Here is a 12246-nt window from a genome sequence, read left to right on the forward strand (position 1 = left end):
ATCATAGCAATAAGATTTACTTTATTTAAAATTACACATACAGTACACTTCTGCCAGAAACTTACTTTAACCTCCAAATACCAAGACAAAGGAAAAACCATGGTCATCTTAATGCACAAGAAGGTCAAAAAAGTGTATAAAAATTAAAAGCTATTTTGCACCTTGACATCTTGCATTTGTGATCAGCATTACAAGGAGCAGATACCATTCATAAATATTTAGTTTAACATATGCATGAGTGATCCCAAACCAATTTCAGATAAGGAATTTCTACAATTAAAAAACCTGTGCATTTGTTATATTTGTACAAGTGCAATATTTTAACAATTTCAAAATAAAAGGGTAACAAAAATGAACACACTGATTTATTCAGTACATCAGAGCCAATTTTTACAAGACGAAAAACAGGACTTAAAAGTAGGATTTGCAGCTGGTCCCTCACATTGACCTCTCAATCTCAGGAGTTTAAACCCAGAGCTTTATCTAAGGAAAATCTTCCACTTTGAGATATGGTCATACAACCTTGCATTACAGGGACCGTGTATGACACTTGAGGATAAAGAACTGAACTTGTAACTTGTACCCACATACTAGACAGCCCACACAATTGCCCAGTTCAGAACACAGTTACAGCAGTTCCAGGGCTTAAAGCAACTTCATGTGTCTCAAGATTCTGTGCATGTTCATAAATAGATCAATTTGTGGACTGAAGCCAGTTGGCCTGGATTAAATCGTTCTTGTATCTGCAGCTAGCAGTTTTCCATGGATGAAATCTCAGTCAATGGCAAGAATCCCCATCTGTTTTAGGAGTCCAGCTTTCACTGTTCATAGTAATGCCTTGATTTCCAGTCTCTCCCTAGGAGAGTAACCTTTGAAACTGAGTAGGTCATGAAGTTTATTCTGAAGAGAACATTAATTCTTGAATGCAAAAACAAAACATTTTATGATACATAGTTTACTGTTTATGTCTATTAGAGCTAGATGAAAATGTAACTGTAGCGAGACCAGATGTTTTTCCACAAGTATTAGCTGTGATTTTAACATAAGGCTCAATTTTCTCCCCGAAACATTGCAAAAACCATAAATGCAGAGGATTTATGTTATTGGTAATTGCAATCTACTGTTGAAAACTTTTTGAATATTAGCATTCAAGTTGTCATGATCAGTTTTCAATGTTCAACTGAAAAGTTAAGACTATTTAATTTCACAATTAATTTAGATAGCAAAGTTTGCTATAAAGGTGGCCTGGGAAAACCTAACGCATATATGTAGTTTCAACTGCAAAGTGAATTCTATATAGTATATGCTAAGTTAACATGTGATAAACAGCTGTATCAAAGTATTAACATATATTTTTTAAAACTGTCAATTTCAGATTCTGCAATAGCATGCAACAGCCCTTAAGCTGTGCTTTTAACTACATGCACATGTTTCTAAGGAAAAGTATTCTCAGCCTGCATAGCAGTGGGGAGCTGCTGTGCTGGTACCACACCAAGGTACATGCACAGATCAGGAGCTTGCTGACAGTCCTCCTTCACAGAGCAACATTTTGGTTTAGCCCATGGTGTACCAAGTCTTCTCAGCATTAAGTCTCTCACCATTGTTGTGGACTCAATTGTTCTACTCACAGCCCACAGAATTTCACCCTTAGTGCATTACAGAGCACCTACATGCATTTCCAACTGGTTGGATTCGCATGCATTCAATCAAATTTATCAGTTGTTAAAAGTCATACATTGTAACGCATTAAACTAGTCTTTATCATTTACTGTCAAATAAGGGGGAAGAAACACAGCAGTTTTAACACATTACTGTTAGAAGACATTGATAGTTCTGACCAACTGGGTCACAACTGTAGACGGTGACCAACAAGTCACACTTAGGTCACTGGACTAGTAAGTGTACATTTACTTACAGTGCATCAGATGTATGTATCACCAGTGAAAAAAACAAGAAGGTCCATCTAACTTAAATGTTATATGCAGACTAATGCGCACTCAATGTAAAATGTTATGAACACTGCCCCAAGGGCACGTGATTTCCTGAACCTGTATTATGCTACTGGACAGCACACAATCAGAATTCACTCCAGCTTCAAAATAATATGCATTAACTGCCCATAATCATTTGAATCCCTGTGCAAATTGTATTTGTGGCTAGCTTCTTCAGAGCCTTAGTTAATTTAAACTTGATTATAATTGGAAGCATCTGACTATGATTTAGGCATGCTTATTGCTACAAAAGAAATAAGCCCATCTTCAAAATTATTGTGCAAGTATTTTAATAAGATTTGCACACATCTCAAAAAATTCTATTGTGTGACTCCCTGGTCTTGGAGTTAAGTCAGCTGTAGAAGAGTCAAGCAAAGAGCTCACTGATGAGGTAAGGGATATATCTGCAGATTTTCCTTGTGCATCAGCATCTGAATCTTTTTGACAGGATCTATAGTTGCTCACAGAACCTGATCTCTGTGGAGTTGCAGTCCCAGACTTTGCTTCAGTAATTTCATCTGGGGGGCAAGGGGAGAGAGGAGGAAAATTAGGTATCACTATCGAATCACTTACAGGACCAGCAAACATCCTCCCCTTCTCACACTTCTAAATCTTGTTTTTTAATATCTTGATTAATACATCAACACCTTTTGCAAACCATACGTATTTGATATAAAATAAAAGCTTATACATATAGTAACACAGAATCAAATGTCCTTATGGAAATTACTCCTGTAATCCGAACTGTGCTCCAGAATCATTTACATCTAGTTTAGACCAGCACTCACCATATTTTTCATGAACTGATTTCAGTACCTAATAGTTCAATTTAGGTTACTTAAAACAAAACCAGGATAGCATCCTAAGGTTAAGTCCAGTAACAGTTCAAACACTATGTAGATGCTTTTTGCTAGCATCTACTTTATTTTAATTCTATACTTGCTTTCTTTATATTTGGTTATTTATACTTTGTTATTATTTGTATTTTTATTATAATTCATTGATCCATTAATTGCTAGCATCTACATTAATTTATCCTTCACTTTTGGAAGTTCTCCCCTGTGGTATGTTGTATATTTGGGCTGCAGCACCTTAAAGTTTACCTTCAGCATCAGGAGGAAATTCTTTCATTTTGGAAGTAATGTTCTGCTGAAGTATCTCTATTCTTACTTTAAATACTGAACACTAGTTTGACTTTCACCTGGTACTAGAAAAATTATTTCCAGGAGAAATTAGTGAACACAGGAGAGACTGCCTTTTCACATCAAAGCTACTTTAAACTACAGTTCGGCAAGAGGAACAGAGAACAGTTAACTGTGGCAGAGAGAAAGGACAGTCAAAACAGCTTCACTGTTGAAAGAGAGATGGCAAATCCAGGCCTTTGGGTTGTATTTCTGCAAGAGTTGAAGTCAGGATTACAGCAGGCTGCCCTCCTCTAGCTGCACGGCTCTAAGCAGTCATCTCCCCTCCAGAAGTGACAGCGTTTGTTCTGTACTGCAGTAAGTCAGTACTGGAATGTGATTAGTCCCCTGTATCAAGTACCACTGGATCTAAGCAAGCACCTGTATTGTTGGAAGGAATGAGGCAAGAACTGCACTACCAAGTCAGATCAGACTGAGCTGTCACGAGACACAGCCTCAGCCACCCTATACTGTAATCCAGCCACACTCCACTAAGTCCTTTTTCCATGCCACATGTTTTCCTAGGCATGTCATCTACACCATTGGCTGTAGGTAATTCTGCTTTAGTGTACTATGCCCATAAACAAGCATTGTGGCCAGTCTCTATTAGCTCCTGCCATTCATTTTCAGGAAAGTATCCAACTAGGACTTGTATGCTGTGTTACTGTCACTCTATAAAATATATCTTTACACAGATTAGACCTACTGCTTTCAAGATTTCAGTTACTGCAAGCATACGACTCCTACCTCAAATTCTGTCTACTGCTAGCATTGGTGGGTTGACTCTGCCTGGCAGCTAATATGTCAACACAATAGGGAAGAAAATTGGAAGGGCAAATGAGAAAGCTCATGGGTAGAAATAAACACAGTTTAATAAGAGGAAGAAAGAAAAAAAAAAAGGGGGGGGGGGAAAGGCAACCATTCACCACCCCTCCAAAGTAGACTGCTGCCCAGCCAGTCTCAAGGTTACCTTCCCCAAACCCCCATCACCTCAGTTTTTGTTAAGCATAACATTATATGGCATGGAATATCCCCTTGGTCAATCTGGCTCACCTCTCCAGGTTGTGCCCCTCCCACCTTCTTGCTCATCCCTGGCCTACTCATTGGGTGCCACAGAGTGGGGAAAAAGTCAGACTAGATACTATGGAAGTACTGCTCAGCAACAGCCAGAACACTGGTGTTTTATCAACACTGTTTTAGTCACAGGTCCAAAAGACATCATTTTATAGGCTGCTATGAAGAAAATGAACTCTACCTCAGCCAGACCCAGTACAGCAATGTACAATCCAAGTCAAATTTAAATGCCTAGATGCCAAGCTCTATCTCTATCTTCACTAGGAAATGTTATTCACATGCTTACTTCAGATCTAAATTAATGTTTAAACTTGGGGGTGAGGCTCCAAGGGCAGTTTAGGTTGATCCAAATCTCACTTCTCATAGCCCTGTCCCCTTTTGCACTAGTGGTATTAGTGCTGGTGCAGACACAAAATGGAGCAGTTCAGGAGCTGATATAGCTAAAAAGCTATTATTTAAGGGATGAAGCAGCTAACCAGCTGATCACAGGAATGCTAGACTAGGAAAGAATAAAGAAACACAGATCTAGATTGGTTTAAACTACTAAAAGGGCAACATTTCCTTCACTTCTAAACAAGTAAATTAAGACATGTTTGCATTTAGAATGATTTCCCATACAACTCCACTAACTTACGGTAAATCATCACATACCATCAATGCTACGAAAGTCCAGTAAGTATGTCCTGCTGTCCACCTGATACAACTGTAGACTCATTTTGGAATATGCACTTGTTACTGGATTCTTCCTTCGAACACGCAGATAGTATGGATTTACAACCTAGTACAAAAGAGATTTGAGTTAGTTACCAGAACTGCTTGAAAAGTACTGCATATTGGTTTTGTCATTTCACCTCACTGGTATTATTAAATGATTTCAGGCTTACCTCTTGGGAGTTGTGGGGTTTTTTTAGCCAATAGAACAACATTCCTACAGCCCCAATAGAAGGAGTTAGACGTGTTAGCAAGACGTTTTTCCTGTCAGCATGAATAGCCTCCCCCAAAACCCCTCCTGCACAGCAAGCACAAGCAGTAAGCACAGGCACATGAGATTATTTTCCAGCAGATGAGAACATAGTTTCAGACCTCTACGCTATGTAACTACACAGCTCAAACAAAAAAAATTTACTGTTCTCTGTTTTAAAGATCCTTTTTTGGCTTACCTTCCATTCATAATCCAGTTGTTTAATTGCTCGACAAACTTCAGCCATGATATCATTTGGTCGACTCTGACTCCGTATTCCCAAGTGCCACTTGGCTCTTCTTACTCCTTGGTGTTTTGACTTCTGTGGATTCAGCTCATCAAGAGTATGGCGAGGACGTGGTGCTTCAGCTACTAAAAATGGCACTCTTTCAGGATGAGGGCGAGACAGATGGTGATCATCAAGAAAAGAATCTGGTGGGCTTGTAGCCAAGTAGAAGTCTTTGGCCTCATTCATTATTCTTCTATTATCTATAATGAGGTGATAAGCAACCGCTAAAGGATCCTGATGATTTCGACTGTATAGACAACTTAGCACTTCCTCTTCAGTGCATTCAAACTTCTCACACACTTCTTTTAAGGCTTCATCATCAATCATGGTAGAGCTATATGATGGGTCTTCAGGAAACAAGTACTTTGGAAGGTCCTGCTTAAACCATTCATGTTCCCTAGAGTTAAAAATAAAAAAAGTCTGAGTATTATGTATGTAAAGCAAACCTTTTTAATAATAAATCCTTTTAAAAATAAAATTATTTTTAGTCTGTACAAAAAGAATCACAGTTTTCAGTCCAAGTCTCGTTCTGTGCAGCACAGACAATAGAACAGTACGGTCACAAGATTTTGCTAGACATTTTGCAGGTGACTGAAAGAAGGTCTTCCTTTCTGCAAGTTTTTCAACTACCTGAGCTCCAAAAATATCTCTGTATAATGCATCAACCAGCTTTTCATATAAATGATATATTTTTTACTGCCACTATGTTAGTTCTGACATATTTTCAACTGAAATTCTTATACTACCCACTTCAGTTGTGTGTCCCCCCTCCCCCCAAGTATACACATAAAATACATAGCAAAATTAAGAAATGTTGATGATGAATAATTTTTTCATAGATGTTCGGACATGGATTTTAATACTGAAGTCACGTGCTCCCCAGCTCAAACAAACTGCCTATCATCTTCTCATTCAGAACACCCCCAGCTGTCTCTTCAAGACTTAAAAGGGTTGAGGGAAGCCATGGAAGGGTCAATCTGTACCTCTTTACTACTGTACCCTGCACTGGTATTCGTAAGAGGGAAAAAGAAAGATACAGAAGGAACCAAATACTTACGTTGCCCAGTCATACAGAAAAATTAAGAATGTTTTGTGTGCCTAGAGCAAGCTGCTTAACTAGCCAGAGGGTTTGGCAAAATTTCACTAATTTTGAAAGTATTCTAGCCTATAGCATGAAGACTTGCTACAGATTTAAGAGCAGTGTTGTGGTTTAACTCCAGCCAGCTACTAAGTACCACACAGCTGCTTGTTCACTCCTCCCTGGTGGGATGGCAGGGAGAATCAGAAGGGTAAAAGCGAGAATGAAACTTGTGGGTTTCTCCTCAGCTGAGACACAAGCCCATATGGAAGAAGCAAGATTCTCTTTGAATTCACACAGTTGGCTGGTCAATCCATTCACGGTTGCCTCCGTATCTGTCCAGCTCATTATCACCAGGGTGTTGGAATATGACATCCATGCACTTCATACAAACTTTTGCCATGTGGACCACACACAGCAGATTTCATCCAGGTCTCTGGATACCAATTTGTCATCCAGGTTGCTACAAATCACCTCCACCATAGCTAATTCTCTCAGATACTGGATACTCCCTCAGTGGTGGTCCATTTGCTTTGGGAATTTGCAAGATCTTCCTTGAAGGGATACCTGTCCTTCACACTTGACAGAAGTCTCCTCTAAAGACTGAGAACTCCCATCCCTTTTACAATCCCTTTGTCAATGGCTTTATCCCTAGCAAGGGATCCCAGCTGCCAGGCTTCCTCACCCTCTAATTCCTGACTATTGGCCCCAATATCCCAGCATCAGAGAAACCAGCCGAGAATTTGCTCACCTGGTTGACAGCTGAAATCTTTTTGCTTATCTCGCCACTCAGTTAGGGATAGGGATTGGGTAGTTTGTCTCATTTATGATTTCAGTCCCTTCCTCCCCCTGTTCTTGTGACTGCTTTGCTGCAGAACTGGCTGCCTCTGCCTACTAAATGAGCTGACTTGCACTTCAATTGTTTCTTTTTAATTATAGGAGCAACTGACACAGTTGAAGGCTGGGTCTCTGGCTTACCCAGTGTCTGTTGGTATGTTTTCAGATCCAGAGACCCTCTCTTCTCCTTGAGAGTACTGAATAGTATTAAACAGTGTTCAATAGGTACAGGCACACCCCAGCAGAGTGCCTGAGTTGTACCTTTTTGGAATAGCCAGGGCATCTTTTTTTCAAAGATTCTATCATTTCATCAGGATCCCACACTCATTTGGGAGTGAAGTCCCAGACCATCAGAGGTCTAGACACCTGCCCATATTGTCCCACATGCCTTGCCACCCATAAACACACTGCCATAGGGCCTGGGTGATACTCCTATATAGCTTGTTAACCTTAGAAAAAGCTGAAATGATATTCCTAAGAAATACTTGAAGAAGTATTTTGATTACTCAAGGATGTTCAAAATCCTGAAGAGTTATTGCAACAAGGGAGAAAACATCACAGAAGGTGGTAAAGGTGCCATTCTGTATATGCTCCACAAATCAACCTCTCAGACAAAGAAGTGTAGTTGTTAATTGTCTCCATTAGGTGGTACCCAAAGAACAGTAACAGCTTCAGTACAGAACCCAAATACCAGATTAAGCTCAAATCCAGTGTTTTAGTAATAAATCTCCAGGCAAAACATCACTAAACACTACAAAGCACAGCAAACTGCAAAAGCCAAAACCAGTCTTTAGCATGTCCAGCAAAAAAGGGAACATAGCACAGATTAGATAAACTAATATTGAGAACAGATAAATCAATATCATGACCAGCAACGGATACAATACAATAATTATAAATTCCATCTCATACACTCTGGTCAAATCTGTTGTTATCTCAAACCCTTCAAGCCCCACATTGCGCGCCAAAAAGAACTGTCGCAGTTTAACCATAGCCAGCAACTAAGCACCACACAGCCACTCGCTCACTCCTTGCCAATGGGATGACGGGCAGAATCAGAAGAGTAAAAGTAAGAAAGAAACTTGTGAGTTGAGGTAAAACCAGTTTAATTAGAAATAATTTATTTTAAATAACTGTAAGGAAAAGAAAAAAACAAAACAGAGAGGGGAAAATAAAACCCAACAAAGTCAAGTGATGCAAATGAAAACAACTGCTCACCACCAACTGACCCATGCCCAGACAGTCTCCAAGCAGCAGCCCACCCCTGCCAACCTCCTCCCCAGTTTGATTGCTGAGCATGACATCATATGGTATGGAATATCCCTTTGGTCAGTTATGGGCAGCTGTCTTGGCTCTGTCCCCTCCGAACTTTTTATGCACCGCCAACCTACTCATTGGCAGGGCAGTGTGAGGAGCCAAAAAGGCCTTGACACTATAAGCACTGTTCAGCAGTAACAAAACATCCCTGTGTTGTCAACACTATTTTCAGTACAAATCCAAAACACAGCCCTATACAAGCTACTATGAAGAACTTAACTCTATCACAGCCAAAACCAGTACAAAGGACCAAGCTCTAGTCAGTGTGATCATAACAACATGCCTCAGCACCAAGGTGAAGCAACCATTTAATCTGGAAGGAGAAAAAGCTTTTCCTATATGCCTACGAAGCACAGCCCTAGCTGGAGGACTGAACCTAGAAGAATATTTTGTTACTATTCATTGCAGTGGCCCCCTCCTTTTGCATGCACACACCCCTCCCCCTAGAAAAACTGAGGTATTCAATTAAACTCAGTTTGTCTTTTAAACTGTGAGGTGACGTGTCTTACAGCTAATAGGACATAACTGTTTAGGATTCAACATCCATTCACACTCTGTAACCAACACTTTTCAACATCTTTTTCACACCACTTCTCTTCCAGACTTATTTAACATGACTGAGATAAACTAAGTTCCTATCCACTCAAGTTTTACAATTCTTAATTCTCACAGTGCCTTGATTTCTGCAAGTACTTCCCATTGTAATAAAGTAGCAAGGTATAAGTGCACCTCCTTTTTTATTCCACTGAAAGAACAGGAACATTTCCAACTTCCTAACTTCCAACCATAAAAGAAGCAGTATTTTCATTAAGGTGTGTATCAGAGCTCTCTCCTTACAGCTTCTTACAAAGGAAGTGGGAAAACCTAACTAAGCTGCTGCATGAAGTACAGCTCTATCAGCTACCAATTTTTTTTTTTATTTGGCCCACTGCACACCTGTCAAAGCAGAATCTCCACTTGCAATCTGGAGCCCATGATGGCTATCTGTACCTACAAGCCTTAACTTATCAATATTCGATGCAGTAATTATCACTCATACACAAATTCATGCCAGGGCTTTGAAGTCTTGAAGCTGGGAAGTACTATCTTGCATGTGGAATATTCAGTCTTAACAGATGACTTTTCAGAGTCTGAAGAAATATGAATAAAAGTAGTAGTTATCAGATTAAAGAGCCATTCCTCTCAGACATTTACAGTGCAGAATGGTGGTTCTTCACAGCTCAGGCATTTTTTGCCCAGAGAAGTCAATACAGTGTATTTTTTCCAAATCACTCTGCACATAATCAGCTTTGCTACAGCAGTCGTAAACCTAGAGTTTCTCAGAATTTCTACATGTAATGTACATAATTTGCTTTACTGTGACTTCCAATAGATACTTCATTGGTCACTGGAGATCAGAACCATCAGAGCTAAAGCCAAACCACCAGAAGTTGAATTTTTCATCTCAGTCTATAAAACATAGACAAGCTGAATGAATGATTCCTTTGTTCTGCATATTTGCACTGCAATTATCATTCCAGCATCCTGTGATCAGACATCAGTTAGTGTTTTACCTAATGTCTCTGATTGTTGCTCTCTTCATTGGATCCACTTGCAGCATGTGCTTCAAAAGACTAATTACAGACGGATTCAGGTACTGAGGGGTATAAAAGATACCATCACATATCTTCTTAAAAAGGGTTGGAACGTGATCATCATCAAATGGAAGCGTTCCACATAACAAAGCATAGAGAATAACCCCACTGCTCCAAATATCTACTTCTGGACCTGCGTATAATCTGGGAAAAAGTTAACTATTAGTGATTTGTGTTTAATACATTTAAATAAGATTTTTCTCCTCTACTTTCTTACATTGTATTACAGTAATTAAAAGTGTATGAACTTGGGACAACTAATCTGCAACTATTATACCATTTCAGTTCTATGCAATGCCTCCCTTGAACTTTAGTGTCCTTCCCCTTCAAATATATAACAGGGCACAAGTACACAGTTTTCCTCTGTATTGTATCCCAATAATCCACAAATGCAATTTAAGACAATGGCAAACTGAAATAAACTTCTACCTACTACTAAGAAAGCCCATGTTATACATTGTTATCACTGTTTTAGTGGAATCCGTTCAAAGTTATCTATGGCCCAAATCTGAGAGGCCGAGAAGTTTAAGACAAGTCCATATAGCAGAACTTCTCATGTATTTCGTGCTACTGCCTGAATAAAACAGACATTTGGCCTCCAATCAGCAAGAGGCAATATTAGGGTTGCTGGCTGAAAGCAGCAGATTTCACAATCAGAGAGTCCAAAAAAAGGGAAGTTACCTTCAGACTGAGTATCACTCTGCAGCAGATGTTACACTGCCACTCAACTTCACAGCACATTTTGCCTGTAATTCTATCTGTAACTCTACTTCCAAGATCTGAGCTGCAACTGAGACTTTTTTAAAACCAATTCAGGCACACTGTACACACTGGATTTGGGGCATTACACATCATCACCTCCATCTTACAGAAACTATTCAAAGCTAGGTCATAAAAGCCTTAAATACTCATCAAAAATTATCAAGACAATTAAAAGTTCATCCCACAGTTTCTCAGCATCAAGCTTGTCAATTGAACTAGTTTTGTAGCCTTTAGAATCAAGCAGCAAAATGACTGAAGTACATGCACACATGTATCCAATATAAAAGAAACTACCTTCCTGAAATTACTTCTGGTGCAGCATAGTTAGGGGAACCACAGCTTGTTCTTAAAAATTCTCCATCTGACATCATATTTGACAGACCTGAAAGTATATAAGAGTAACTATTAAAAATTCAGAGAGAAAAATTATTTCACACTGCATATACCACCTACAACAAATCATTAGTCACTCAAATTAGAAAAATGAGAAATTTATCTCAGTAAAGTAGTAACGTTGCTTGGAATTACTGGAATTTTTATATGAGCATGCCACATAATACTCCATATAGTTTACCAGAAATTTGAGTAACATCAATCCATTATTGCACACAACCTAGAAATATTTGAGAACGTATTCATTCCAAGACAAAAAACAGTCCAATTTGGATGACAGAGAACAAAGTTGCTCTAACAGAGATGGGGCAGCATACCAAGACAGGATTTTGGTCATTAACAGGAAAATCTTAAAAATGACATTTGCTTCTAAATGCCAAAGTGGAAGATGCTACCACTCTGTAAGAGGTTATATAGAATAAGGGAACCGAGGAGTATACACGATTTCACTACAACTTAGGCACCTACACAGCTCAACTGGTTCCTGAATCACTGCAGTTCAGTACTTTGATTTTAGACATTCTAGTAGTAATTAAAGTATACTTTAGAATTAGGCCATCTTCATTCACCAGCCCTCAGTATTGTCTAATATCAGTAAAGAACTAGCACTTCTAGAATACTGTGCAAAACATCTTCTAGTTTCCTCAGTGGAGGCTGCATGATCAAGACTACCATAAGCCAGAGAACTCAGTCTCCAAGAAGGAATTATGGCTTTTTACTGGGGGGGGG

General features: G+C 39.2%; 1 protein-coding gene across 1 annotated transcript in view; it reads right to left on the reverse strand.

Annotated features, from left to right (window-relative positions):
* Window positions 1–2020: 2020 nt before the first annotated feature.
* PRKAA1 (protein kinase, AMP-activated, alpha 1 catalytic subunit) overlaps window positions 2021–12246 on the reverse strand; it is a gene marked incomplete at its 5' end in the record, with an annotated part of 15467 nt that continues 5241 nt past the window's right edge. Inside the window, 5 exons of the mRNA XM_009699611.1 lie at window positions 2021–2509; window positions 4898–5024; window positions 5407–5893; window positions 10282–10506; window positions 11419–11506. Coding sequence (XP_009697913.1) covers window positions 2265–2509; window positions 4898–5024; window positions 5407–5893; window positions 10282–10506; window positions 11419–11506 — 1172 coding nt within the window. The remainder of the gene's footprint in view (window positions 2510–4897; window positions 5025–5406; window positions 5894–10281; window positions 10507–11418; window positions 11507–12246) is intronic.

Source organism: Cariama cristata, unplaced genomic scaffold (genome assembly GCF_000690535.1).
Source record: "Cariama cristata isolate BGI_N322 unplaced genomic scaffold, ASM69053v1 scaffold19984, whole genome shotgun sequence".
Lineage (NCBI taxonomy): Eukaryota > Metazoa > Chordata > Aves > Cariamiformes > Cariamidae > Cariama > Cariama cristata.